The sequence below is a fragment of the Trematomus bernacchii genome, unplaced genomic scaffold (genome assembly GCF_902827165.1).
Source record: "Trematomus bernacchii unplaced genomic scaffold, fTreBer1.1, whole genome shotgun sequence".
In the NCBI taxonomy this organism is placed as follows: domain Eukaryota; kingdom Metazoa; phylum Chordata; class Actinopteri; order Perciformes; family Nototheniidae; genus Trematomus; species Trematomus bernacchii.
The window spans coordinates 5007216-5033639 of NW_022987567.1; the positions used below are offsets into that span (position 1 = coordinate 5007216).

At 40.1% G+C, this 26424-nt stretch overlaps 1 protein-coding gene across 3 annotated transcripts in view; it reads left to right on the top strand.

Moving 5' to 3' along the window:
* Nucleotides 1-4272: 4272 nt before the first annotated feature.
* vldlr (very low density lipoprotein receptor) overlaps nucleotides 4273-26424 on the top strand; it is a 41804-nt gene continuing 19652 nt past the window's right edge. Inside the window, exons 1-7 of one of the 3 annotated variants that reach the window (XM_034125916.1) lie at nucleotides 4273-4709; nucleotides 12266-12385; nucleotides 14935-15057; nucleotides 20021-20143; nucleotides 22851-23059; nucleotides 24997-25159; nucleotides 25916-26038. In XM_034125916.1, coding sequence (XP_033981807.1) covers nucleotides 4643-4709; nucleotides 12266-12385; nucleotides 14935-15057; nucleotides 20021-20143; nucleotides 22851-23059; nucleotides 24997-25159; nucleotides 25916-26038 — 928 coding nt within the window. In that variant the 5' untranslated portion in view covers nucleotides 4273-4642. The remainder of the gene's footprint in view (nucleotides 4710-12265; nucleotides 12386-14934; nucleotides 15058-20020; nucleotides 20144-22850; nucleotides 23060-24996; nucleotides 25160-25915; nucleotides 26039-26424) is intronic. The other 2 variants (XM_034125918.1, XM_034125917.1) reach the window with 2 other exon arrangements.

Here is a 26424-nt window from a genome sequence, read left to right on the forward strand (position 1 = left end):
CAGTGTGCTAACAGGATACTTCTATAGTTAATTGTTTAACCCTGAAGTCAAGCGTCAAGTGGAAAAACACATCTGAAAGTGTTAGGAAAATATCACTCGACACCGGGTTGAGAATCAATAATCAGGTACTCATTTATTCTTGCAAGAAGGAGCAGAGTTAAGTCACATACAAGGATATGGTTCAACTCACACACATGAGGTATGCTGCTCAAAGAAGCAGGGAGTAACATCAAGCTTATTTAGTCCAAAGTGAGGAGGTAACAAACAAAGTCGTAAATCGGTTTGGCGTCAGCAGGTGTCTGGACATCTCTGGGGAGGAACGTATTCTCATCACGCTGATGTTGCTCTTTGCCCATCGAAGAGGTGAGGAGAAGTATGTGTCCTCTCATCTGTATCAACAACATGAATTATGCCCTGCCTCCTCCTATCTAAAAAGGAGGCAGCTGCAAGGTCATACACAGTGCAAGTTCATACACAGTGCAAGGTCATACACAGTGCAAGGTCATACACAGTGCAAGGTCATACACAGTGCAAGGTCATACACAGTGCAAGGTCATACACAGTGCAAGGTCATACACAGTGCAAGGTCATACACAGTGGCATGTCTATCAGAAAACCCATAAGCATTGGAAAGCAACTTGTATTTTTTCCAACAGAAAGTCTAATATACTCATTTTTTTTCAAACTAGAGGAATGAGAAAATACATGTGGAAATATAAAGACAAATAACAAAATATAAGAAGTATTTTTGTTTATTTCCATATCTCTTTATATATTTGCGTTGACATTACAACATATTTTTCTATTTTTATTTAAATTATATATCTGGGAACTGAGGGGAAAAAAAGTTTCCTACTATTTAGGGTTAAAAAAAACATCTTGCAATCTAGACTTTTTTAATTTAATTTGATATTTAAATGTTACAGTATGTCCACTGTAGAGGACGTCAGGAACATTTTAGTTTGAAAAGACAGCCAAAATTAACAGATAGACTATGTAACGTATTATGGTTATAGAGTGATATTAATACGATAATACATTCACCTTTATTTAAAACATAAATAAGTATTTGATCTGAACATTGCTGTTTATTTGGTCACTAAAAAAAGAGTTTGGTGAATCTTTCCAGATCTTCAAAGACTTTGTGGTCAATGTAAAGGGAAAGTACCTCATTGACTCCAGTCGCCACGGGCTGTAGGGTCATCTTGACTAGTTTTATGGATGTGGTCTCCATTTGAGCATGCTCATAGAAACAAAGCTTGCATTCCTGAGGCAATTCTCATTTTTCATGGCTCCACTTCAAATAAAAACAACAATAAGACATACGTGCTACTCTTGGCCCACAGAGGGCCATGTCTTTCCAGCTCGTCCCTATCTGTCTCTCTGTCTGTATCTGTGCGCTCATGGAGCCTCCTGCATCTTTCCCCCCTTCTTCTGGACCCTCTTCTATCCCAGGTGTGAAATCCTCACCTCTCTCATCATCTGAGAGCTCAACATCTGAACTATCTGGTACAGAAAATGTCTGCTTCAGTTCCGTCTCCTGCAACAATATTGAGTCATTAAGTCCATGAAGATGGTCCTGACATCCACTAGAATGGACATTTATAAAAGAGCTGTTACTGAATTGCTTTCAGAACTAATTATATAGTTCCTCACATGTTCATAAACAAGAACATATATGATTTTCATGTTAAAAATAACAATTATTCTACAATATTTGACTTCTCCTCCTGCTTCTATAACATTTGTTTTTGGTATGCCAGCCATTTTGGATGAAAAGAAAGAGGAACTTCCCAGCATGCCATTTTAACCAATGACATATCACTGGAAAGCCCAGGATGTCCTCTGTACAAAACAGCAGAGATTGATAGAGTAGCTCAAAAGGAGATGCATGTTAACAAAATGTCCACTACAGTGGATATTTGTCAATGGGCTGGGTCCCAGGAGGTTATATGTATTCATTTGTATCCCTTTATTTTTGTCTTATTCTTTTCCCTATTGCTTTTTCTGTTGTCAATTTTTCATCATTTTATTATTCTACTGATTAATTGAATGTGTAACAACCCTGCCCCTTATAAGAAATGATCATGTTTTGCCATGGGAAAACAGAAAACCCTATACTTGTTGTCTTTTCAAATCTGTAAATCATTCTTTAGTTTTGAAATCATGGATTTTAATTCTTTTAGCCATCTGCACTGTTCAGGTTCCTGCTGGATAGCCTGCATATCATGATTTTCCACAGTTGTATTTCATGAGAGGCTGGATTCCAACCATTAGATCGGCTATCTGTGTGTGTGCGTTGTGAGGTGACTGGAAGACACAGAGTCAGAATTATGGATTGTGTGGGAGCCTTTTTTTAGGGAATTTGAGAAATCTGGGACAGAAGGAGCCTCAGGGTGCATCAGCAGCCATCAGCCATCAGTGAAGATGATGTTCAGTCCTCTGATAAGAACTGAGGAGAGCCTCTGAAACCTGGCAGCAAACAGCGATCTGAAGCAGCCAAAGGCTTGCTGATGATCAAAATATGGAGATATTGCATCAGACAGACGTAAGAGATGAATTTGGTTGCACGATTTGGTATTCACTTCAAATTATCTGCAAAAACAAATACTTTACATATGGTGTGATTGATCCGCTGGGTACGTTCCTTCTTTAGTTGCCATTTCACTTTCAGTAATTTTGTCCTGTTGACTGATGAGCTTCAGGTAATTATGCCTTTTCCCAGCTGGATAAAAAAGATTATACCTGATGGAGAAATGTAGGTATCCTTTCCAGTGGCGTTTTTATATTTTCAAAAGTGGTGGGGCACGAACAACTTAGATGTGTATAAGCTTCTGGTGCTTTTTTAAACACGTAAACAAATAGCTGTAGGCTATCCATGGTTCCGATAGAGAGAGAGAGAGAGAGGGGGGGGAGGGGGGGGGGGATTTAAAAAAACCACAGAAGATCAACAAAAGATATGACATAAGATGAACTTACCAAAACTGAAGTAGATGGTCAACTTCATTCGTTTTCTTTCCGTTTTACTGATTTGAATCGCTATACGCTGCTCTCTCTCGTCTCCTCTTCACAACACTTTTCGCGGCACACGTATTTACAGCCAATCAGCTCTGAACTATGAGATGACGTTTTGGTGGGGTTGCCAGCACTTTGCCCCACTGGTGATTTTTTTTTTTGCCGCACACATTGAATAGAAAAATACTCTGAGTACTAACCATTCACTTTGACAGCAGAGAGAGGGGCTTGCCCCACATCGCTCAGCACGGCTCAATAGGCACACTGTGGACACTAATTAGAAGAACGCAGACTAAAACAGCAATGCACTGTACAGACGAATCAGACGACTAAACATGATCTTAAAATATATTTTAACATATATATTTTTTGCATATTTTTGGAATTATTATTTTCATTACTTTCTGCTGACACCAGGTGGGGCTGGGCACCTGCCCCTAATGACAATTCGCCACTGATCCTTTCTGGAATATGTTTAAAGATCTCTCTGTGATACACACCTTTCTGTTTTCTCTCTCCACTGACCTGCCATCCTTGAAACGTCCACTAGATGTCCTAACCCTCCAGGCACCTGACCCCCCCCCCCCCTCACCTGTACAGTACACCTGTTTTACACTTTCCTCATCACACCTGCAGTTTATCACGTTTCAGAAAATAACTGGATGTATTAATACAAAACAACTCCTGTTTCTAATGGAGTGTAAGAATGCAATAACACTACAGTACACTGTATTGCTGCTATTTTGTTAAAGTGTATTGATTTTCAATATGAGCCAATCACCATAAAACAAATGAGTGTAGACTTATATCTGCAAATTATAATTATTATTCATTATTACTATTATTATTCATTATAATAATATACTAAATATTATTATTGTATTTTGTTTATTTGTTGTCTTTTTAAATGTAGACTTATACATGCAAATGATGATATTATGTAATTAATAATAATACTAAGAATATGTATTATACTGTTCATACAAGTATTATTCATAGTATTGATGTCCTTATTATCAGTATTGTTATTGTTTTTGTTTTTGTTGCTGTTATTATTATGATTGTTATTATTATTAGCCTACCTACATCCATCCATACATGTTATTATTATACATAACATATTTATTGGCTATATGTTATTATTTCATGTGGATAGTGAAGAGTTAACATTGTTCCAAGACGCAGCGTATACTGAAGGAGGGAAACAAAATCCTCCTCAGCTGTGACAGGCAGTGTAGCACCACTAACAGAAACGGTTACCGGGGCCACTCGTTACCGTCCACTTTAAGAAATGGATTTCAGCTCGAGGGGAGTGAACCGTAGCCCGAACGGCCCCCGCGGCGCGTGGTTGTAGGACGAGATCAAAAGGCGCGTGGTGTGAGCCTCGGACGCCTCCGTTTACTTCAGTTGTGAGCAGCGCGTGCTGCTGATCGGTCGGTGGTGTCTGCTTGAGCGGCCGTCTGTTCTGCTCTCTGTGACTGTGTAGGAGCGCTCGTGTGTGTATGTGTAGTTTGCGCGTGGACAGGCAGAATCAAAGACGAAGCAGGCCAGCGCGAGCCAGCAAGAAAAGGCAAGCAGGATCGAGGCAGCCCGCGAGCGCTCAGCTAGCAACGGTACACTGCGAGAAATGGTCACTTATACACCGGGAGTCCTTCTGCTGCTAACATGTCTCCAGCACTGCATGAACGTCCACGGTAAGTCGTGTCCTCGGTGGGTTTTAAGTGGGTTTTTGTTGGGAATAAGGCGCACTGTATCCTGTGAGGTTAGCTAACATTACCGAGCTGAACACCTGTCTTGAAGAAATTACCGTGCTACACCTTGGGCTAGTCCACCTTGCTGCTTATTCTTACCAAATAAACCATTTCAATTATGTTCATTTGGGGTCAAAACAATGTATTTTCTGCTTGCCGTGTGCTTTAAATGCACTTGAAGAAAGGGGATGTGTTCTTCTTCCAATTAGTTATTGATTAGCTTGGCGTGTGTTATTGCAAGTGTGTATGGAATCTGGGGGAAATACGCACTATCCCGTGTGGTTAGCTAACATTACCGAGCTTAAGCTACACCTGTCTTGGCTTCTGCTTGAAGGAATTAACGTGCTACACCTTGGGCTAGTCCATATTGTCCTTAGCTAATAACCCCCTTTTTAAATAGCGTAAATGTGGGTCGAACGCGAGGCATTTACGGCTCTTTGTGCTGGAAATGTATAATTCAGGGATGTATTTGCATTTACATCTAGCTTGAGTGTATTGGCTCAATATCTTTGGTAATGAAAGGGAAAGGAGGATGGAGGGGCCCGGGTGGTTTGTGTTGCCTGCTGTACAGAAACTGCTTGTCGCTTCTCATTTAGGGCCAATTAGCCCTGCGGTCAATTAACGTCCCCTTTAACACACGCAGCCCTCACGAATAAACCCCTGCTTCTTATACTGTGTTGGCGTCTGTGCGTGTCCTGATTTCTCTTTCACTTCCACTGTGGGATTCTCTTTTACCGTCACCACCCCCAGCGAGATGGATAATTTATTTATTTATTCCTGAAGTGGAATCCGACACACAGAGAGAGAGAGGGGTGGCAGGGGGAAGAAAGGGGATTACAGTGAATTGAAATAGAGCGATAAAACGACAAGAGAAGAAGCAGCTGAGTGCATGGAGGCTGAGGAGTGACTGGCCAATTATCGAGCACAGGTGATTTCAATCAGGGTCTAATTATGAGCAGAGCTTAAGTTACATACTGGTGGAAATGGTACAGCATTAGCTGAAACTACTGATATCACATACCATACGTTTTGATATTTATAAATGTGTTCAGGAAATGTAAGTTTCTCTTTATGTCGTTTTTTTATGTCTTTGGATTTAGACCATTGGTTGTAGAACAAGAACATTCAATTCACAGGCTTTATGCACAATAGCTACAGCCTAGTTTTGGCAATCTTAAGTCTCCAACAGTGCAACATACAATATGCTTAAGACATCAAACCAATAAAAATGGTGCACGAGAAAAGAAATGGTGCAAGTCACCATGGAGCAACTAAATGCATAAATAAGTCAACCATATACATGTAAAGTAGGATAAGAATAAATAACAATGTAACATTTTAAATACAGTTGAGTCAAATAAAGATACTGTGTAATGCTGTATATAAATAAATATGGAGAATTTTAAACACATGGATGTATTCTAAACAAGGCAAGCAACTTAAAGAAACTTAGGCTCTGACCATGTGAGATTTATTTTAAATTATGAAACCGTTGTGTGATAATCTGGAGCAGCTGTTTTTATTTTATTTATCAGTTGCCTAAAGCTATTAGAAATTGTTTATTTTGAATTGCCTGACTTGAGAGCAAAATGAACCAGTTATTTCAGCAATGATTAACATACTTGGACACTTTTTGCTTAGTGAAAAAGACATGGTTTGTCTTTACAGTAAATTGAATAGGCGTTTATTTGGCAAATATTATCACGTGTGTTAACTGAACTTCTCCTTTGTTATTTGCTCCCACCATGGGTTGCTATTAAGATAGGCGTAATCTAATGAGTTTGTTATAACTGTAACTAATTTAATTGATTGTTCAGTGACTCAGTATCTGAGTTGTTGGACATACATTTTCAAGAATGTGATGTAGTATGACAGTCCTGGGTCAGGACTAAAGTAATTGCTGATATTGTAAAAGGCTTTTTCTGGCCCAAGGTACATAGAATACATTGCATACATGACGTAATTGTATTAATGCAGTGTCTAATCACTTAAGCAGTAGTTTGCACGCATTGGCTAAATTAAAACAGCTCATAAATGCAGAGCTGTGTTTGGCTGCTTTTATCTGGCACAGATTTCAGTCTCCAGAAAGCCCTACCTAACATGGAAAATGGCCTTTTTGAAAGAAATTGAATCAAAACTAGTGCATGTAATGTGCACACACTCACTGTAGCATTGTCACACTACATATTTCTCATTTTGAGCAGCAAACACGCATGCACTTGCCTACAGATTGAGAATGTGAGCCTATTTGAACAATACGTAACGCTTATGAGATGGGGACCAGCACGGCAGCAGCAGCTTCACTGGCCTGATTAAAATGGATGTTATTTTTCCTCCACGGTTACTGTGATAGCATGCTAGACCCAGATCCTCAGCTTTATGAGGGGGGTGGGTGTGCGCTTGTTTCTTGAAGTGGGCGGAGTGGTGGACAGAGGGAGGAGGGGGAGTACACTGCAACCATTTCTGTTACTGGGGAAAATTGCATTACCATGACCTCCAGTGTGGCAGCGTTTATACAGCGCACAATGATCTACTATTTTGGGAGGTAGACGGCTCGTTGCAGCTCCACGCCTGTTGAGTCTGTTATCCCACGAGGAGAACAAGCAGGTGAAGAATCATCCTGGGAAATAATCTGCCTTTAAGCCCTCGCCTTCAGTTAATAGCTGTATCAAGATAATTGGCTCTTCAAGTTAAAATACACCTTTTTGTTCATATAAATATTTTTTTTATTTTATTATTTCGCATTTTTTAACCGATGTTTATTCTGTGTATATATATTTTATTATATTCTAAAATAAATGGAATGGAATTGTCACAAACCTAATCCTCCTCCGGTGTAAAGTATTTTGATTTTATCTACACAGTGACTTGGGTGGTGTACTTACTTAGTTCTACTTTCAGGAAAAAATCTATCTTATTTCAAGATTCTGTGATTGTCTTTTGAGTCAAAATGAGAAATATAAAGCAGTTTTGGGAAAATTCAAATCACAATGTGGGTTATCACAACACTTCTTCTGAGAGTAGGATTTGCTGTTTGACCAACTGGAGAAAAATAAGCCAAACGTGTATTAAAAACCTTTTTTTTCCTTCATTAATAGAAACTTACTCTACAGTATAGCCAAGGGAGAAATATTGCCTCTTTCTGGCTCTCTCAAATCTAAGGTTATGTGTTCTTTGTCGTCATGAACTATTCTTGCAGTGATGTATGCAATAGGACAACAGATTAGGCACACAAAGGATATTGAGGGGATTGAAGCGGTTGTGTTTTTTCATGCATTTGCAAGACAAAGTGGGGAAAGCGTTCTTTTTATAATGTGGTAGCGTTGTACAGTTCAGACTTTAAATGTCAGCTGAAATTGAGTCTGACGCTGCAGGGAAAAGGGAGCATACTCTTGTACAGGTTTATATACTTCAGGCTCCTATTGAAGTCTGTTATTGTACTGATTGGATCAAAGTGCAGGGTGTGCAGTTTCCCAGACAGCAAGTCAATGCTTCTGTAGAGACACCAGGATAGTAACCCCAGAGAATACAACCTTACAGAAACTAAACACAGTGGTGTAGCAGCCCATTTTAACACGGGACCTATCATATTGAATTTACTCTGCAGTAGACCCTTTTGCAAAGTGTGCAGTTTATAGATTTCTGGATGTATTTTCGGTACAGGGTGTCCTCCCCAAGGAGGATATTGGTTAGCGGAGGTGATGGGTGCTCTCAAAGTGCCAATGTTGCATTCACATTAATTGGTAATGCAGGAGTGTCTTGAATTGGTTGCGATTTGCAATCTACATTATTAATGTAACTTTGGCACACATTTATTCAGAATGAATGTTAAATGTGATGGATAATACCGACTTTCAAGAAACTGATGTTCAATCAACCGCTTGATTCTTTTTGTAAAACCAATGGTGGCCATGATTTCAGAAAACTGCTCATGTGTACATGATCTGTACTCAAGGAGCTTAATCTGGTAACATTGGCTTTATTGGAAATGTCAGTAACCTAACCTAACATATCATTCTGGTAATTTAAATGTACACCTTTTATGTTTTTTAGTTTGGCGAATATCCGTAAACTCTGCTTATTCCACTAGTTTTAAAAACACATTCTTTTTAACTGTTTGTCAATATTTTAAGAATCCTATAAGTCTGTCTGTTGACAAGCCATTAGAAAACAGTTGGATTTCAGAGAAGAATCAGTGATTAGACCTTTATCAGTTTGCAGTTTAAGGAAAATCTTTCCACGTCTGCCGTTTGAGAAATGTATAAAGAGATCATCACATGTAGCAATACTTTCTAAGTGAAGTATTGAAAGATGACGTTGAAGGCCTGGTCAGATTTCTTGTTTACTTATATTTTGATCAGGATTAAATCCAAACTTTTACAAGCTGACTTTGTCTCATCTGAAACCCTGCTGGTCCTGTGTTATGATACTGATGTAGTTGAGATGGTGGTTTGTTTTTGATCAACACAGGACTCAGCAGTTACTGCGCCTGAGGCTCTCTGATCGTTCCTGCTCTGCCTCCGTCAGCATTACATGTTCGTCAGCAGCAGAGAGCAGTAGGTCAGGCTGATGATGAGTCAGGACTGTTACTGTTTCTGTTAACTGTTTCCCTCAGGACTGTTGTGTTTACCTCTGACTTTTCTAATATGTTTCAGGGTTATTATGCTTATGCATCACGACTGGAGTCAGTGGTTTCAAAGTGAAATGAAGTAAATACTGCAAAAGGTCCCAGCAATGTTACTGGGTGATTTTATTATGGATTTAGCAGTCATTTTGAACAATACAGGTTTATATGGAGTGATGTTTTTTTAAGCAGGTTGTTGCACTAGTGTGTTGGTAACAAACTCTAACAGTGGGATACTCTGCTCAACAGCTTGCAAAACTTTACTTTCATTCACTAATGTAACATTGGCCTTTCTTTTAAAAAATGTTAGTGAATTCGTTAATCCCACTGCAGGCAGAAAAATAACTTATTTTTTAGTCATTTGTCTGTTTCCTCTTTTCCCAGGAAATGTCTTGGTCTAGTCAGATTTTCAGTTTGTTGTCTCATTTATGAAACCTTGTGAAATAAGTTAGGTTTCCAAGGAAGTCTTCTAGTTTGAGCAATCTGTATGTGTGCTTGTTTCATAACCGGGTAGATCGGTGAACTATGGCTGCTGACAATTAATCACACACAAAACTGACATGCGAGAGGCTTATTGCCCCTCCCTCTAAAATGTGTTTTCCAATCACCAAGTGTTCAAGTCTTTCTGTAGGTCAGCGGTTATTTGTTTGCTCACTGCGTTTTTGAAAATGCAGGCGAATAGGCTGTGATCCAATGCTTTGATTGTGGTTATTGTGGATGAAAGGTCAGCGATTCTCTATACTATACCAGGACATTGCTGCAAGTACAGCTGGTGTAGTCATGGTTGAATGGAAGTCTGCAGGCTGTTGGCTGCATATTGACCTCCTCCCTTGCTTTGAATATATTGGACTCGTATCCTCCAACCAAAAAGGAGTTGATAACCGTTAAACAGATTCCTTCAGTCATGTTTTATGTACTAAATGCAGGTTTTGGAGGCTTATTATAATCTGATGAGATTCAAATCCTGTGGTGAATGCCTGCAATCCCTTAGAGCTGAAAAGTGTCTTTCATTTAGCAAACAGCATTCAAAGTTTTTACAGAGACACTTTATGAAGAATAGTTGACCTTGCAATGGTTCAGCGATGCATCTGCAACCTCTCCTGTGCTCCTATCATCACCGTGCTCCATTAACCCACCTAAACAGACACGTACTGTAGCCACAATTAAAGCAGTCGTCAAGGTCATACAGATTTATTTCAAGCCCTGTAGTCGTCAATACCGCCAAGGTCTTCCTACTTTTATTTATTTGTTTTAAAGGCAATCAGCTTCCCATAAGAGACATGTCCATCAGAGCAGCTCTTCTCTGTGAACATGGCATCAGATGGTACCGGCATTTATGGATGTCTTCAGTCATAGACTCGATAGTGATAGCATAGCACCTCATTGGGAGATGATGGAGTTGATTTTAAAACACTTGCTCCGAAGCTGGCTTGCAGGTGATTGGCATGCACATTTCATGAATGAAGACTAATGGTTTCTAGCCCTCATGAGACAACTAGGTAGCTCTCTATTAGCTGCATTGATTTGATTGATTTATGTAATCATCATCCAGTCTCCTTGCATTCTTTTCAAAATAACTGATCTAAAGCCTTTTGAATCAAGGCCTATAACTCCAGTGGTAAACAATCCTCTGGTTATTATGAACTCAGATTTCACTTCAGTGTTTATAACTGACTCGCTGTGTAGTCTTTGACTCCATAGTTATACGCCTAAACGGATTGGAAAATCAATTGGGAGTCTAAAGTGCAATGTAAGAAACGCTATTAAAGAGTTGATGTATTAATCCCACATTAATATCTTATCAGTTATTGGGTCAAAAACCTCCCATTGAAACGGTTGGAGCCCAAACAAACACAGTCCCTCGTTTGGTCCGAACTATAGTTACAAGTCATTAAGACAACTGCTGTAGAGACGAGAGAGGCTGGAGCAAACTGTCATGCTTGCTTGAAAATAACTTAATTTAATCTCTTTTTAAAACGATTTAAGATTCTGTCAGTTGATTAAATGATGAGTGAAGTTTCAGTTCTTCTCGGTGTGTGTATGCGAGTGGCTTTTCTCAGCGGGACCAACATTTTATTTGTATTCCCTCTCGACCTAAATATGGTTGATCTACAGTGCTGAATAAATCTGACAGTTTATTTTCTTCACTTGTAAGCTTCTGACTCTGGGACGTTACTATCGGCCTCATCATTTCATTAAATCATTCAGGCGTATCGGATTACATAGTTTTGGATAATGGAGAAAGAAGTCATACTAGGTTCTTTTTTTCCTCAACGTCAGTTTTTTTGCAAATCTGATGTCCTTCATACGACAGCTGAACAGATGCTACCCAGTTGACATGTTCAGGTCACCAAAGTTTAGTTCTTCTTTATAAAATATTGATGGCACTTCATCTTCAATTTAAAATGCAAACAGTGGGATGTAAGATCAGACGTCTAGAGTGTGTTTCAAGTGCTCAAACACGTTAGATTTAAAGATGTGTTTTCTCTCATGTTCATGTTTACGGGGATGTATACTGAGGACTACACTGTTTTAGATCAGAGTCATGACTTGCACAAAAAGAGCTTGAGCATGTCACTGCAATCCCTTCATTGTTGTGGTGTAGGAGAGTTACAGTTGTAAAATTGCAAGTCAGTCAAGAGTCCAAAAGAACTGGGCTTTCTCTCAAAGTCCAGCATGAAGCTATCTCCACAGTAATGGCTGAGGTCTGCTCTGAGTGAGCACTGTTTAAAACAAATTGTTTTTAAATTGCAGCACCGCAGGGACTCTTGCTTAAACTAAACGAATGATATCTAAGCAAACGGTAAATTATGAAAGCATTAGGGACTATAAACACGTTCCTAATTCCCCCCTCTGTGTGTGTCTTCCCCTGCAGGTACTAAGACAGAATGTGAGGCCAGCCAGTTTCAGTGTGGGAACGGTCGCTGCATCCCGTCCGTCTGGCAGTGCGATGGAGACGAGGACTGCACCGACGGCAGTGATGAGAACTCCTGTGGTAAGATGCTAAACACGCTGCATTTCAGCACAAAGTACTACATCACTAAGACCGCTGGGCACGCACATCTGCACAAATCCCACAGGCCATAAGAATGTTAAACACCTGAACTTTTGAAAGAACATGCATAACATTCATCTGTTTGCAACTCACATATATCATGTATATATCGATATTCCAATTACTGTATATTGACTATTCTGCACAGTTTCTATCATATTCTGTTTCTATTCTATTTGATTTACTTGTACTATTTTATCAGTATTATTGTGTTGCGCTGTTGGAGGAGCCTGTCATCTAAGATTTTCATTGTCATAACTACACTGTAGCTATGCACACTTTACAAGAAAAGCCTTGAAACTTGAAATGATAGAAAATCAAACAAAACAACAGATGATTGCAAGGGAATGTTTTTGTGTTCACTTGACAGTAAGTGATTATTTCATTCACAAACAATCAACCTCAGTGTCTAACGACATGTCTAACAAACCAGCAATCAATTGATCCTGCTAACAAGTTGTGTGTGTGTGTCGAATGCCTGATATATGCTATTCCTCTGAATCAACTGGGTGACTATGTGCCTTCATAACTATGAACACATACTTTTTTTTTACTACCCTGGCGATCTCAGGATTTGCAAATGTTGTTTCCAATACCAAACAGGACTGTGCCCTGGCAGTTACCGGTTGACCACTCTCCACGTCCTCGCCTCCTTTTGTTGCCCTTTCTCTGTGGATCATTTGCCATTTCGGATACTCCTGTGCCGTATGTGGGCTGGGGTTGTATTGTATTTACACTTTCAATGTGGCCTTCGAGTGTGTCCGACTTGATAACAATCCAACTTAATTACATTTGAGCATGATTCCTACCAAAGAGAACAACATTTAAATTAAGTTGGAAATGGATTCTGACTTAAAAGGTCAGATCACAGGAAGCCAGATTAGCTTTTTACACGGTGGGATAGCCGCCAGTAGTTTATTTCTTTCCGGTTAATGGAGCACCACAGCATACACGGTTTACCTCTTTAAGCCGCCTTCCTTTTCCACCAGCTTGTCTTGGCTATGCAATTAACTGTAAGCAGCATTACTGTACATTGCGGTAAATGAACAATATTTAAACCTAGGTCTCACAATTAAAAATAGACCATGTTTACTTGGGGTTAGTTTAATCTCAGTATGGCTTCCAGTGTTTTATGTCTCGTACATCACTTGCTAGACACTGCATGAGATCTTCAGTCTGCTGCACACATTTCCATTATTATTATACTTATATCCCTATATATAAAGAGCCCACAGACTACATAGAGCATAAGGCTCATGTTCTCACTTCTTCACACGTAGATGTCACATGACAATCTAAACCCTTGGCCCCTCTAGACTTCCCAGCATCCCTTGGGACTGAATGACCTGGTGACGGGAAGGCAGCAGATAGAGCGGAGCTAAATATGGATATGACAGAAGTGTGTATTTGTGTGTTTCTCCAATACATTTCATATCGTTCTCCATTTTCCCTGTCCCTCATCTATCTGGGTCATATTACACTGGGAGGGAGGAAAGAACAAGTGCAGAAAATGAGCAAGGAGAAAGCAAGGGAAGGAGAGACAAAAAGAACAGTTGATCGTACTGCAGGGCGATATTGGGAAATGTATTTCAATAAGCAAAAGACCCCCTTAAATATAAACAAACAGGACTTCCCTAAGGAAAAGACTTGACGTTAGTAAGGGATGATTTTTGAACTAAAACGATAGCGGCGTTCTCTACCCACAATCTTCTTCATCTCTCTCACAGCCACTGACGTCGTGTTGCATTTGAGGGTCTGTCTTTCACTCGGTGGGAGATCAGAGCTGCTTTGACTTCCAACTCGGACAGATCTGAGACGTGTGAAAGATGAGAATCCAAAATGAATTCCTAAAACAAGCTTGATGAGGCCCGCTGCGGTCGTGGTTCAAATTTGGACTTGGTTGTTTCTTGGGTGCATATTTGTATTCTGGTCTGAGAGACTGAGGGAAAGCCTCAAGGAGAGACTCAAGCCTTGCATGGAAGTGCAGAGATTGGAGGGGTTTAAGACACTTTGGAAGACCCTCAAATCCTCTTGAAAGACTCATCTGATCTCATCCTGAAGGACCATCAGGAATACTTTCAATTTGCATTGAACCCTTTTTTTTGCTTGAGTTATCTTTAGTTCTTTGTCTTGTTACATTGATTTGCAAAAGACCAACATAACCAGGAGAATGGGCTAAATTATTAACCACTTATTTCAATATTGGCATCGAAATCTCCATAGAAAAGTTTATGAAATAATTTGAGCTTTGCACAACTAAGGCGAAACATTTAAAACGTGTGTCTTTTCACCTGATAAAGGGCTCATGGCAGTGTACTATATTGAATATTCATTCGTGTGGAAGTATGGCTTTGTTCCTTCCCCCTTCTCTTCCTATTATTTCTGTGTTTCTATTTGTTAGATGTGAGAAATGTTATTAAAGAACATGTCTCCCATCTCTGTCTCCTCTTCTCTGTCTAATAATAAATCCATTTATTTTCATCCTCCAGTCAGAAAGACGTGTGTGGAGGTGGACTTCGTGTGTCGCAACGGCCAATGTGTCCCGAAGCGATGGCACTGCGACGGGGAGCCGGACTGCGAGGACGGATCCGACGAGAGCGTAGAAATCTGCCGTGAGTACATCACTTAATCTGAACCAAATCTGACTTGATATATATATATATAAGATATTGAAGGGAGTTTTCATAGCTTTGATATTTTTAAGAATTTACTACATTTTCATAACTGCTTTCAAAGACACACTTTGTATTGAGTTTATTTTAGCAGACCACATAAATTCACTTGTTTGGGACGTGGAAGTAGATTGAGAAGTTATTTCAGGTTTAAGTTATTACTCATGATTTAATCGTGAAAGGGTGATGGTGTTTCATCCAAAATATTTGTATTACCTTCAAAGCATCTTTCAAATGCATCAAAATAAGAAATTAACCTCGGAAGATACAGCAATCTCAGCTGAGTTTGTACGAAGGTCTACATGGTAAACATCCTAATTTGAGCATGGGAACTCATTATTGATAATCTTGATACAGTACTCTTTCAAAGGTCCATGTTTTGCTGCTTAATACTTCTACTCTACTACATGTCATATGGCAATATTATAATTTGTATTCTTTCTTGGCTTTCTATACTCCATTGATCTGACATTGATTTAGCCAACAGCATATTTAGTAGTTACAACTAGCTTCTCATAGTCTGGTTTGCCCTCATTAATGTCAAAAACACTTCTCTTAAAGAGAACGGTATGAAAGTTGAGATTCGGCGTAGTTGGCAAACCCGCTGCGAGTTTGTCTGAACATTTCCAACAGAGATTTCCTGCTGTTTTTAGCTCGATCTCATGGTTGCAGAAACTCAAAGAGGCACTTAAAAGCAGTGAAGGAGGCGGGGGGGGGGGGGGGGGGGTCCCCCTCCCGTGAGCTGCCGTGTCAAATAAATAAGTTGTTTAAATGGAACTGAGGAGAGCGGCTGAGCTTTAAATGGTATAGCCATGATGGGAGGTCTTCCCAAGGTGCTCGTTGGAATCAAAGAGATGAGTGATGAAGGAAAGTTTATACACACGTCGTTTTTAATAAGCGCATCTCCTGCGCTGCCTTCACCGTGCCGTTACGAACACAAATGGACTATGGCGTCTCCTCAAGCGCAGAGATTAACATCACAGGGAAGATGAAGGCACCTCATCACACATGTTGGTTTCATATTTACTGCCAACTGAAATCTTCCTGAATGCTTAAGGCAATTCTTTTTAGTAAGTCAACTATAAAGTGTTTTTTCATCCATGGTACACCAAGTTAATACTGAACATCATGGCAATTCCCAAACTAAAGGCAGAGAAGTACTTGGATAAAAGCGGACTTAGGAGAGGGAGATGGAAGAGAGGCTCGCTGCAGGGTTGAGACTTTTCAAAGCGTCTTAGCAGAAGAAAAGACAACCATCTGTCAGCAGCTCGTGTATTCAGTCCATATCAGAATCAAGTGTTTGTCTCAGGTGCTTTACCACAAAAAGCATACATATAACCTTCAGAGTTGCCGTTACAATGAAACAAAGCGAATGAATGCTTGCTGTTTATCCAAAACGATCAAAGAAAAGTCAGCTTTGCACTTACAGAAGAGTACAATTGGAGCGATGGTTAAAGAGAAAATGAGTAATAGTTTAAGATATCTTCAGAAAAACCACTTTGTTTAACAAATGACAGCAGGCACATAGATATACAAGGACAATACAAATATGATTAACAACCATGGACAATGTAAAATAAGCGGGAATACATATCTCTAGAGAAATATAAAATGTATACAGCAAATCCTCTACGATGCAACATGTAGAAACTGCTCTTAATCTTGGCAAAGGCTGAGCAGAGGGCCTCGGACTGATAAGAGTAAAGCAATAAATCAATAGAGAAGGTTACACAGTGGATATATTTAGAGCTTAGCATGTCATTCTGGGTCCTAAGTTGAAAGCCTTTTAAATCCTTGTTATGTATTGTCACATGTTACAACTGTCTATTAGAAAGCTGATAGTTTGACCTTTCACTTGTTAATGGGGTTACCTAATGCTGCACAGTAAGAGAGATAACTTATTTCCTAGATTCATGCTGTCAACTATTTCCTAACATTAAAGGGCTTAGGTTGGTTTGGGAAGGCACACGCAGGTGTTTTGTTGTGTCAAATGTATCTTTACTTTTTGGTTATAATAGCAAACAAACAATACTTGAGCCAGACATGTAATATGAAGTATAACCTGAGACTCACTCACTGTCCAACTCAGTCTTTTTGAGGTGATATTTGCCGGGGAAGCAGAGGTGTGTGTGTGTGGGTTACACTCCATCTGTTTTCCCAGAGCAGTCCTCTGCTTTTTGCTGCAGTGTGTCAACACAGCAGGTTGAGTGCAGAAACCTGAAACAATGCACAAATAAAATCTCTACCCTCTGGCAGAAAACAACACTGCTTCTTAGACTCCGGGCAAATCCCGCTGCACTTGTATTGGGATCTGTGTGGCGCTGTCTGCCAAAACATGAGAGCGGTGCCGTTTGGGGAGTCTCTTAAGCACCAGCATTATTCTAAGCTGGTGGCGGTGTGTTTGCTGTTGCCAAGACCTTTTTTATAAAGTAAAAACAAAGGAGGTACAGTGCAGTATGAGGAGCTGCTGGATCTAATTCGAACATTATCCCCCAGATAATGGATGTAGCCGTGTTGTGTCCCGAATCTGCTAGTAGCTGTTATCCAAGCGTTCTGGGATTACGTAGGTTAGCAGAGAATTAACTTGTCACCATAACAAGCATGCATTTATTCAGACGTCACAAAAAAAGTCAGATCACTTTTTAATTTGTTTTGGTCATTTTAAATTCAAATAATTTTTCTGGGGGTTTCCAAACACTAAGATTATTATTTGTGACTTTACAATCCTGCAGTGATGCTCTCTAAATCTAAAAGATGACAACAATGCACGCCTTTTAGTTATGGCCTCTTCTGAGAAACCTTTCTTCAAAATCACAATTTTCCCTCTTTAAACATTTATTTCCACGCCTTTGTAATCCAAAAGTTCTACATCAGTGAGGTTGCCTGCTAAGAAGCTCAGAGTGACTGAAAGGCCTGCTGTGCCATTTGATCTCCCTCTCTTTACACTCGTCAACTTCCTGACATTTGTCTCTTTTGTGTAGATAAAATGGTACAACCTGTGTGTGCATGTTTCCACTTGAAAGGTTGGCCGTCAACTGAAGGTCATCAAACGTGTGCACGTGTTGCATGGGCCTGTGTGCTTTTAAGTGGTGGTGTTAAGTTCCAGTCATAGCTACACTTGTGTACGTGCAGTTCAAACCTGAGACTATTGCTGTTACATCACTGCACTGTTTGACCAGCTGTTGCACATGACTTGGCTGCTGGGAATGGAATCTAAAGTGTGTGAGTTTCATGCAAACGTCTCCTGGTAGTTTCTGTGTTAAGGACTCATACTACGGTTTTGTTTCCGTCAGTGTCAAGTTAGGGAAGTGAATTTCTAAAGAAAGAAAAGATACAAGCATGACATCAGTTCCTCATTGACTCAGTTACAATGGTTACATTCACACAGCTGACCATCTGTGTTTTGGCTACTCAGGTTCACTTTGTGGCTGTTGGGAAAAATCTTTATCTTAAGTCTCCACTTTTTGGAACAGAGATGCACAAATTACAATTTCTTTCTTAAAAAAATTAAATGACGACATGCTCAAACTATTTTGTAAATGTTCTTTCATGGAAAATGTTAAACGCAGCTCTCTTGATAATAAACATTTACTAATATATAACTTTTCTCCAAACCTGCAACAAGTAACATAAATGTCCTGCTGTTAAAACCATTTTGGACACGAAGCAGCAGTGTGTCAATTCTACCTACCAAAAATAAATAAACTTATCAACAGTGTTGCCATCTTGTATCACATTGGCATTGCATATGTCCTTATGATGCCCAATTCAATATGTGATGTTGAAGTGGTTGAGCACTTTCAAATGCATCACTTCACGAACAGTAGAGTAGTTTCAGTACACTGTTTGGATACAGGCTAAGACTGATCCACAGTAAGCATTGTATACTGTCATAAACTGACTTGAGAGTACACAGCACACATGGAGTATCAACACACCTACATCCTAGTCGTCAATAATTCACCGCAGCCTTGAGAGCAGCTTTTCAATTCACATTAATCTGCCGCTCCGCAGAGCAGCTCTTATCGCAGCGCTCTCCGATCTTCTGTGCCACGCTGCTTGTTATCTCCCTCCACAGTGGAAGATCGCAGGGATAAGAGGCACACAAGGTCTTGAAGCTGAATTGTTATGGAAACCATCACTTTGGGATGAATATGTATGCTGGGATAAAAAGTGGTTCCGAGTGATGCAGGACGATCTAGAGTTTAACCTCCAGATGACATTAAAGTGCCCACCTTATCTGGATGTGTTGTTCCTTTACCTTTTTTAGAACAGAAAATAAACAGACCATCTCAAATGATAGGCCAGATTCAAATCTTAAAAGTCCTTAAAAAATAATATGCAGGAGAAAGTGTTTACCATTTACTTGAGTAATGACATTACTGTCTAAATACAATTGTTTAGACCTCAGCTTTGTTTTCACCTCACGTCTCATATTGTCTTTTTTGACAGGTAACTCGAAGCTCAACTTCATTATTTCCAACACAAAAAGCCAGTCATGCTATGTCCTTGTTCTGTCCTATTGTTGTCATGGGGGAGAACAGTCAAAAGGGCAACAAGTAGAGCCACCGCAGCTGTGTGACTTAAGACTCCCATATGATATACAACTGCAGAAGTGTCACTCATTCTATCCCTTTGTGTATATATATTATTAAAAAGTGAACGGGAAATCTCTGATACAGCTGCAGGCAGTTCACTTGGTCTAGGTTACAATCCTTTAGTTAGAATTAAAAAATAAAATAATTAAGTTGGTACTTTAAAATTGGCTTATCAAGTAGCTTCCTAGCAGCATTCTGACATCCTACACAAAACCATGTGGATATGACCTTGAGGTTTCTAAAGCCAGGTGTTTATTGGAGATTAAAAATCATGCCATAAAAAAATGTGTTTCTTTCCCTTGCAGACATGCGGACGTGTCGTGTGAACGAGTTTAGCTGCGGAGCGGGCTCCACTCAGTGTATCCCCACCTTCTGGAAATGTGACGGAGAGAAGGACTGCGACAATGGAGAGGACGAAGTCAACTGTGGTGAGTGAACATGCATCAGCATATGGGAGGAATATTTGACTAAATGTCTACAAATTGTCGTTCTAAAGGCTGAGGCGGTGACAGCACACGTCAAGGTAGAACACTTCTAAATACCTGTAAGTTGAGATCTGAGAAATGACAAATATTTGTCTTTGCAAGTCTGTAGAACAGGAAGTGAGTAGTAAATATTAAATATCTTTTTAGCTGTAAGTAGGGTTGCAAAGGGGCGGAACATTTCCGGTACATTTCCATGGGAAGTTAAGCTGGGGAATTTTGGAAATATTCCGTATTGGAAACTTTTTGTGGGAATTTATGGGAACTAAAAACATGAATGTTGAGTAAAATATTACTTCTAGAAATCATCTGTGCATGTGATGGAGGAATGCACAGTGCCTGTAGGTGTGGTCTCAATAGCCATGCAGTGTGCCATGTGATTGAGGAATGGTATGGATATTCAAGTGTACTTGAATGGCATCTGTTTCTTTTAGTCAGATAGATTATGCTAAAATTAAGTTCCCTATGAAGAGCCAACCTTCAATTTAGAAAATTCCCAGTTTATTCCCGTTGATTCCAATGGAAAGTTTCCATCTTTGAAAATTCCCGGAATTTTGCAACCCTAGCTGTAAGGAGAGATCTGAACCGGGTTTTCCTGTCGACGTGTTGGATGCACAGCCAATATTCTGTAGATACATCTTCTCAAAATGGTCCAACCTCATAATGATGAGCTTTAAATGTCCATTTATGTAAACACAGCGGCAAAGCTAATGACAAACGTTGTTTAAGAGTTATGTCGCCTACAGTCTCCCACCTACAGTCTATATCCATCTGTTATGCCCTGTGATTCAAAAGGACAAGCGGTGGAGCTCTGGCTCACATTATTAACATCCTGCTGTGGCTTGTTTATTTCTCCATATCCTGTCATGCTTTTTGTTTTTAATGGATGAGCCCTTTTGGATAAAATACTTATTGTGACCTACAATGTGGTCACAGGCTTGTTTCTGACCTTGAGTTAACAATAATTGCCTGAAGCTTCTTTTAAGCAATTGACTATTATTATGGGATACAGGGAGTCGCAATACTGCTGCCCTCTAATTTATTTGTTCCTAAAAAGCAGACTTGATGTTGCTTCTCATTTCAAATGTAGAAACAGAATTGTTGCAGTGACCGTAATTCCCTGTAGCACCTGATAAACTGAAAGTTCAATCACATCATTGAGGACTCGTAAACTCCTATTATGGCATCAGCTGTGGTGCGTGCCCATCTGTCTGCCACACATGGAGTAGTGCAGACTCCTAAAACCTGGAAATGAGTTGGAATGTTACCACTTCAGGTATGGGGTTTTCTTTTACCCCTTTTTGGGTAGATGCCTGAAATAAGATTCACGTTTTTGTTCCATGACTTTTTGCAATGCTCACTTCTGCTTCAGTCTACAAGTATACATCATCACCGCACTACTCTATTGACACACAACTGTATGCACAAACACAGAAGCCTGTTGAGGAGTGTAATGATGTAATGTTTCACAAGTGATGCAACACTACTTGAGTTTAACAGCTTGGTCTGTACTAGCACTGAAACATTACATGGACGTGTGTATCAATTACTCCTCAGCCTCCAGCTGTTTGTCCTAAACACTGCATCACAAACACACCGCCAGCCTTTCACACAGAATGTCGCTCTGTCTGGACAGACTATAAACAAAAATAATTGGATCTGACAGAAAACACAAAAGCAGCCTGTAGCATGTTAGTCAATTGTATCCATCCATTTATTTTCTGCCGCTTATCTGAGGCTCTCGCAGCAGCAGCTAAGCAGCGAAATCTACTTCAAAATAAAGTGACAAATAATCAGTAATGATGATGATTAGCATGATTAATGATTAGTATTGGATTTCTACTGCTGACGATGCAAGATGTTCATCACAACAAATATGACGCATCCTCTATATAGCATGCCAATTTTGAGTGAGTACAAGGAGCTGTGTGAGGACTGATGCCAGCGCTGTGCTAAGAATTTGTGCATCTAGTGTGTACCGTCCCCTCTGGCTGAAGATGCTAATCACTGAAAGCTGCTTAGAAGGAGGAGACGTGTGTTAATTGTCTTCTTTTTTTCACATTAAATCTCTGTAGCGGATGTTTTGTGTCGTGGGATGCAAGGTTTCAGTGACTTTAACCTCACATGCTTCCTTATAAGCTGCCACGCATTGCATCCTTCTGCCATGTTCTACTCCTAATGTTAGGAGGAGGAGGTTTTATTAGGGAAAGCAGTGCAAACATGCTAGTTTGAATATGTCTGGTATGACAAATACTTATACAGTGTAGAAATAAAAACCATGAGCAGAGTAAAGATGTTTACCTAAAGTGTGTGTGTGTGTGTGTGTGTGTGTGTGCTTTCAGTGTGAAGTCTACTCACTGTGAAGGTCTTTACTGCGTTTGCTGTTGTGCTCCTTTTTCTCCTCTCCTTTTGATCAGTGGGCGGTGAGAGATGGCTTTCAAACACTCTGCTCTCTGCTAACATGTTGCATTTGCTACTACTTAAAATGTAGCTGAAATTCAAACGTTGAGTTAGGAAAAGACTGATTACTGCTATGCTGATTTATGCCGTATAAAATGACTTCTGGGACTTGTTGTAAATAAATGTATTTTCTTTTAAGCGACTGAGCTGTTAAGCCTCACACATTCTCACTATTGTTTCTTCTGTCCTCCAGGTAACATCACCTGCGCTCCAAACGAGTTCACGTGCGCCAGCAGTCGTTGCATCTCCCGTAACTTTGTGTGTAACGGCGAGGACGACTGTGGCGACGGCTCGGACGAGGTGGAGTGCGCGCCGTCCTCCTGCGGCCCCAGCGAGTTCCAGTGTGGAAACTCCTCGTGCATCCCGGCCAGCTGGGTGTGTGACGACGACGTGGACTGCCAGGTAAGAGGAGCAAAATAAAATGCCACACATTTAAGAAAGTTTAGGGGGAAAAGAACACAAGGTGCATGGATAGAGGAAAGCAGTTTGAGTCTCTTGTGTCCTCAGTTTACCAACAAACTAATTTAAGTGTGACGCATTGCCGCGGTATTTTTATGTGCATTTGGTAAAGCCTCTTGACTATTGTCTTCCCCTCGGAAAACCACTTAAATGTGATAAATTGTTCTGTTCTGCATCTTTTTATAGCTGGTATTTTTCTGACACCTTTTTTTATCACAAAATACTTAATACAGACACACACAAACACACTCCCTTTTTTCTCTGGAGATGTTGCCTCACTATAATGAACTGTCCGTCGTGAGATCCCTGGGGACATGTTACGCTCACATACACACCGGTTCTACAAGTTTAACACACACACACACACAGTGACTTTGACACTCCCAACACAGCAGAGCCAGTTTTACCGAGTCTGCAGTTTGCCCATTTGCTGCTAATTGGCTGTGCGGTTATCACTGTGGCGGCCTGAGCAGGAAAATGGAAAATTGAAACTGTTGCATATACTCACACCCACAAATATTTAAAATACTTTCTTCAATTAGAAGGTCATTGTTATTCACTCTGCTGCTCTCTCACACCCAGCCCTTCCTGTGTCACAGTTAATAGTAAGAGTTTCAGACACACAAAAGCACACAATCTCGGTCTCACACTCCATTCATCTGCTCCCACGGGAGTCAGTGACTTTCTGAGCTGATGTAAGTGAGAGAAAGTCTTCCCCCTGCTCCTCTCGATCCCATCCTGTCCGATTGGCCGGGTTTGATTCCAATTAGTGCGAATCGTCTGTGAGATCAGAGTCCTTAAAGCTCTATCACTGCGGCCCTGCTCATCAGATCACCTGTCAATCAATGTTTCGCACAATTGTCAACTAGTCAGCACTTAATTGTCATAGGTTAATTGTTTGTCTGGAGAATGAAAGACTGGTCTCATCCCTGCAAGGAAGCAGTCGTGTTGTTACTGCAGTCTCAATGAATCCTGCTGGTTTGGGCCAATCAGATCAAGGCTCATTTCTTAACAGCCTCTCAAAGACTCTGCTATTAAATCGATCATTGGTGTTAGGTGAAGAGAAAAAACAAGATATGTCTTCTGCAATTAATTTCCTCGATTACTTTCTGGGCAATATTGATGAAAATGCATCAGTCGTGAATTCCCTAGTGGACTATTGTGTCTTTGCTTGGATTTCCTGATAATGACGTTGGTCTTTACTTGGTGGCTGATATCTGCAAATAACTTCAGTCGGGAGAGCCAGCCTGCTACATTTAAACAAAAAGGGAAATGTGTGTTAAAAAGCTGTAGGAGGAATCCTCTCCTTATTCTTACTGGAGTCTATTTCCCCCAGATAACATAAGAGGAAAGCTGAGTTAAATATAACTTAAAGTCATAACATTCAAGATTATGTAAATGTTCAGGTTAACAGATTAATGAATTGTTTGATGTTTTTTAAAATATGATTATTTTATTCCTTTTACCAAGGCTCAGTGCAGTGACTCCAAAAGCTAACTGTCTGGCAAAGTAAAACATCATACGCACAGAATTCAGATTGTTTTGGATAATCAAAGTAAAGGCATACAAAATATACAAGTGAAATGAATTCAGCCTTGATCTTGACCTGTATGTTTGTATTCTGTCCCAAACATGTCTGTTCAGTCAGAGGGCCTTACCAGATAAAACATCACATGCTACAAAATTGCTCTTAGTTTTTCCAAATGCTTTTAAAAATTAATAAGTGAAATGGCAGGCTCCCTGCTGGGAAACTGCCAGCTAGCAAGTGTTGATGACAGCGAGTGAAAAGCAAGTGGAAACACTTTTACAAAATGAATGTGGGCTAAAACACAGGGCAAAAGCAGTAAACTCAAACCAAGAAAATGTCTGTCCTTTTGCAGGATCAATCCGATGAGTCTCCCTCTCGCTGCGGCCGCCACCCGACGCCGCCCGCCAAGTGTTCGTCCAGCGAGATGCAGTGCCGCTCAGGGGAGTGCATCCACAAGAAGTGGAGGTGTGATGGAGACCCTGACTGCAAAGACGGCAGCGACGAAGCCAACTGTCGTATGTACACACCAGCTGTCATCAACACATGCATAAACATGTTAACATCATAAAACATTTGTTACCACAGCACGTGGGTAACACTTAAACTGTCAGTTTTTATCCGTCAGATTTAGTTACTGACATGCTTTTTCCAGCCTAGCTTTAAGATTGCCAAGGCAAATAAAAGAGTTTGGGATGTGTCACTGAAATCAAAGATATGCATCTTTATCAATTACTAGGAAGTTGACCCCATTGTACAGTGTATAATGTATTGTGAACCTGATGAAACGTCCGATTTTGAGATGGACTTGAGGGTTTAAGTTGTAAAACCTAGTACCCTGTGTGTTTTATCTCTGACTCAAAGTCAAAAACCCATACGAATTATATTTAAAATTATTGAAGAAAAGCACAAATCCTCCCATTTTAGAAGCTGCCAGAGAATGTTGCCTTTTTAAAATCATATTTATCTTAAATTGCTATACCGTATTACAAATGGTAGTTTAGAATCAGAATACCTTTGAGTCCCACAGAGGGGAAATGTACGTTGTTACAGCAGAAAAAGAGCCAAAGACGGCTTAATGTTACGTAGAAGCATGCATACAAAAGTATTAGTTATAATAAAAAATGAAAACGTACATCATTTACAAAATACACATCCTGTAACAACATTGATTTTATTGCTTGAGTTTATCTCAATCAACACATTGAGGAATGTTTCAGCACCACTTTCATGTATAACTCAAGTGTGTACGTGTGTGTGTGTGTCCTTGGCAGCTGTACGGACGTGTGGATCGGATCAGTTCAAATGTGACGATGGAAAGTGTATCCTGGGCAGCAGGCAGTGCAACGGCCTCCGAGACTGCGCTGACGGTTCAGACGAAGTCAACTGCAAAAACAGTAAGTGCTCCGTTTGTGCAGCTTTACAAATAACCGTTATAAATGTCAGGGGAAGTAGAACTGTGCTTTCGGCTCAAGTCATGTTGGTAGAGACCGTTTGAGGAAAGGGTCAGTTTACCTTCACAATGTAGAAGAATTTCCTTTTTCTTGTATTTAGACCCATTTTGATTTTTCAAAATTCCTCCTTTGACTTTCATGTGGGTCAGAAGAAGAGAGTGGGTACTAGTGTAGCTGCTGTCCGCATGTATTTTCCAAGTGGTTTTCATCCACTTCACGTTGTGCTCAGCGGGTTTGCTCACTTATGTGTGAGATGTGTTTTGAAAGCTTTTTTTCCTAACAATGCTGTGTTGTAGAGTGCACTGATGTAGAAGAGAAATGAATCCTTC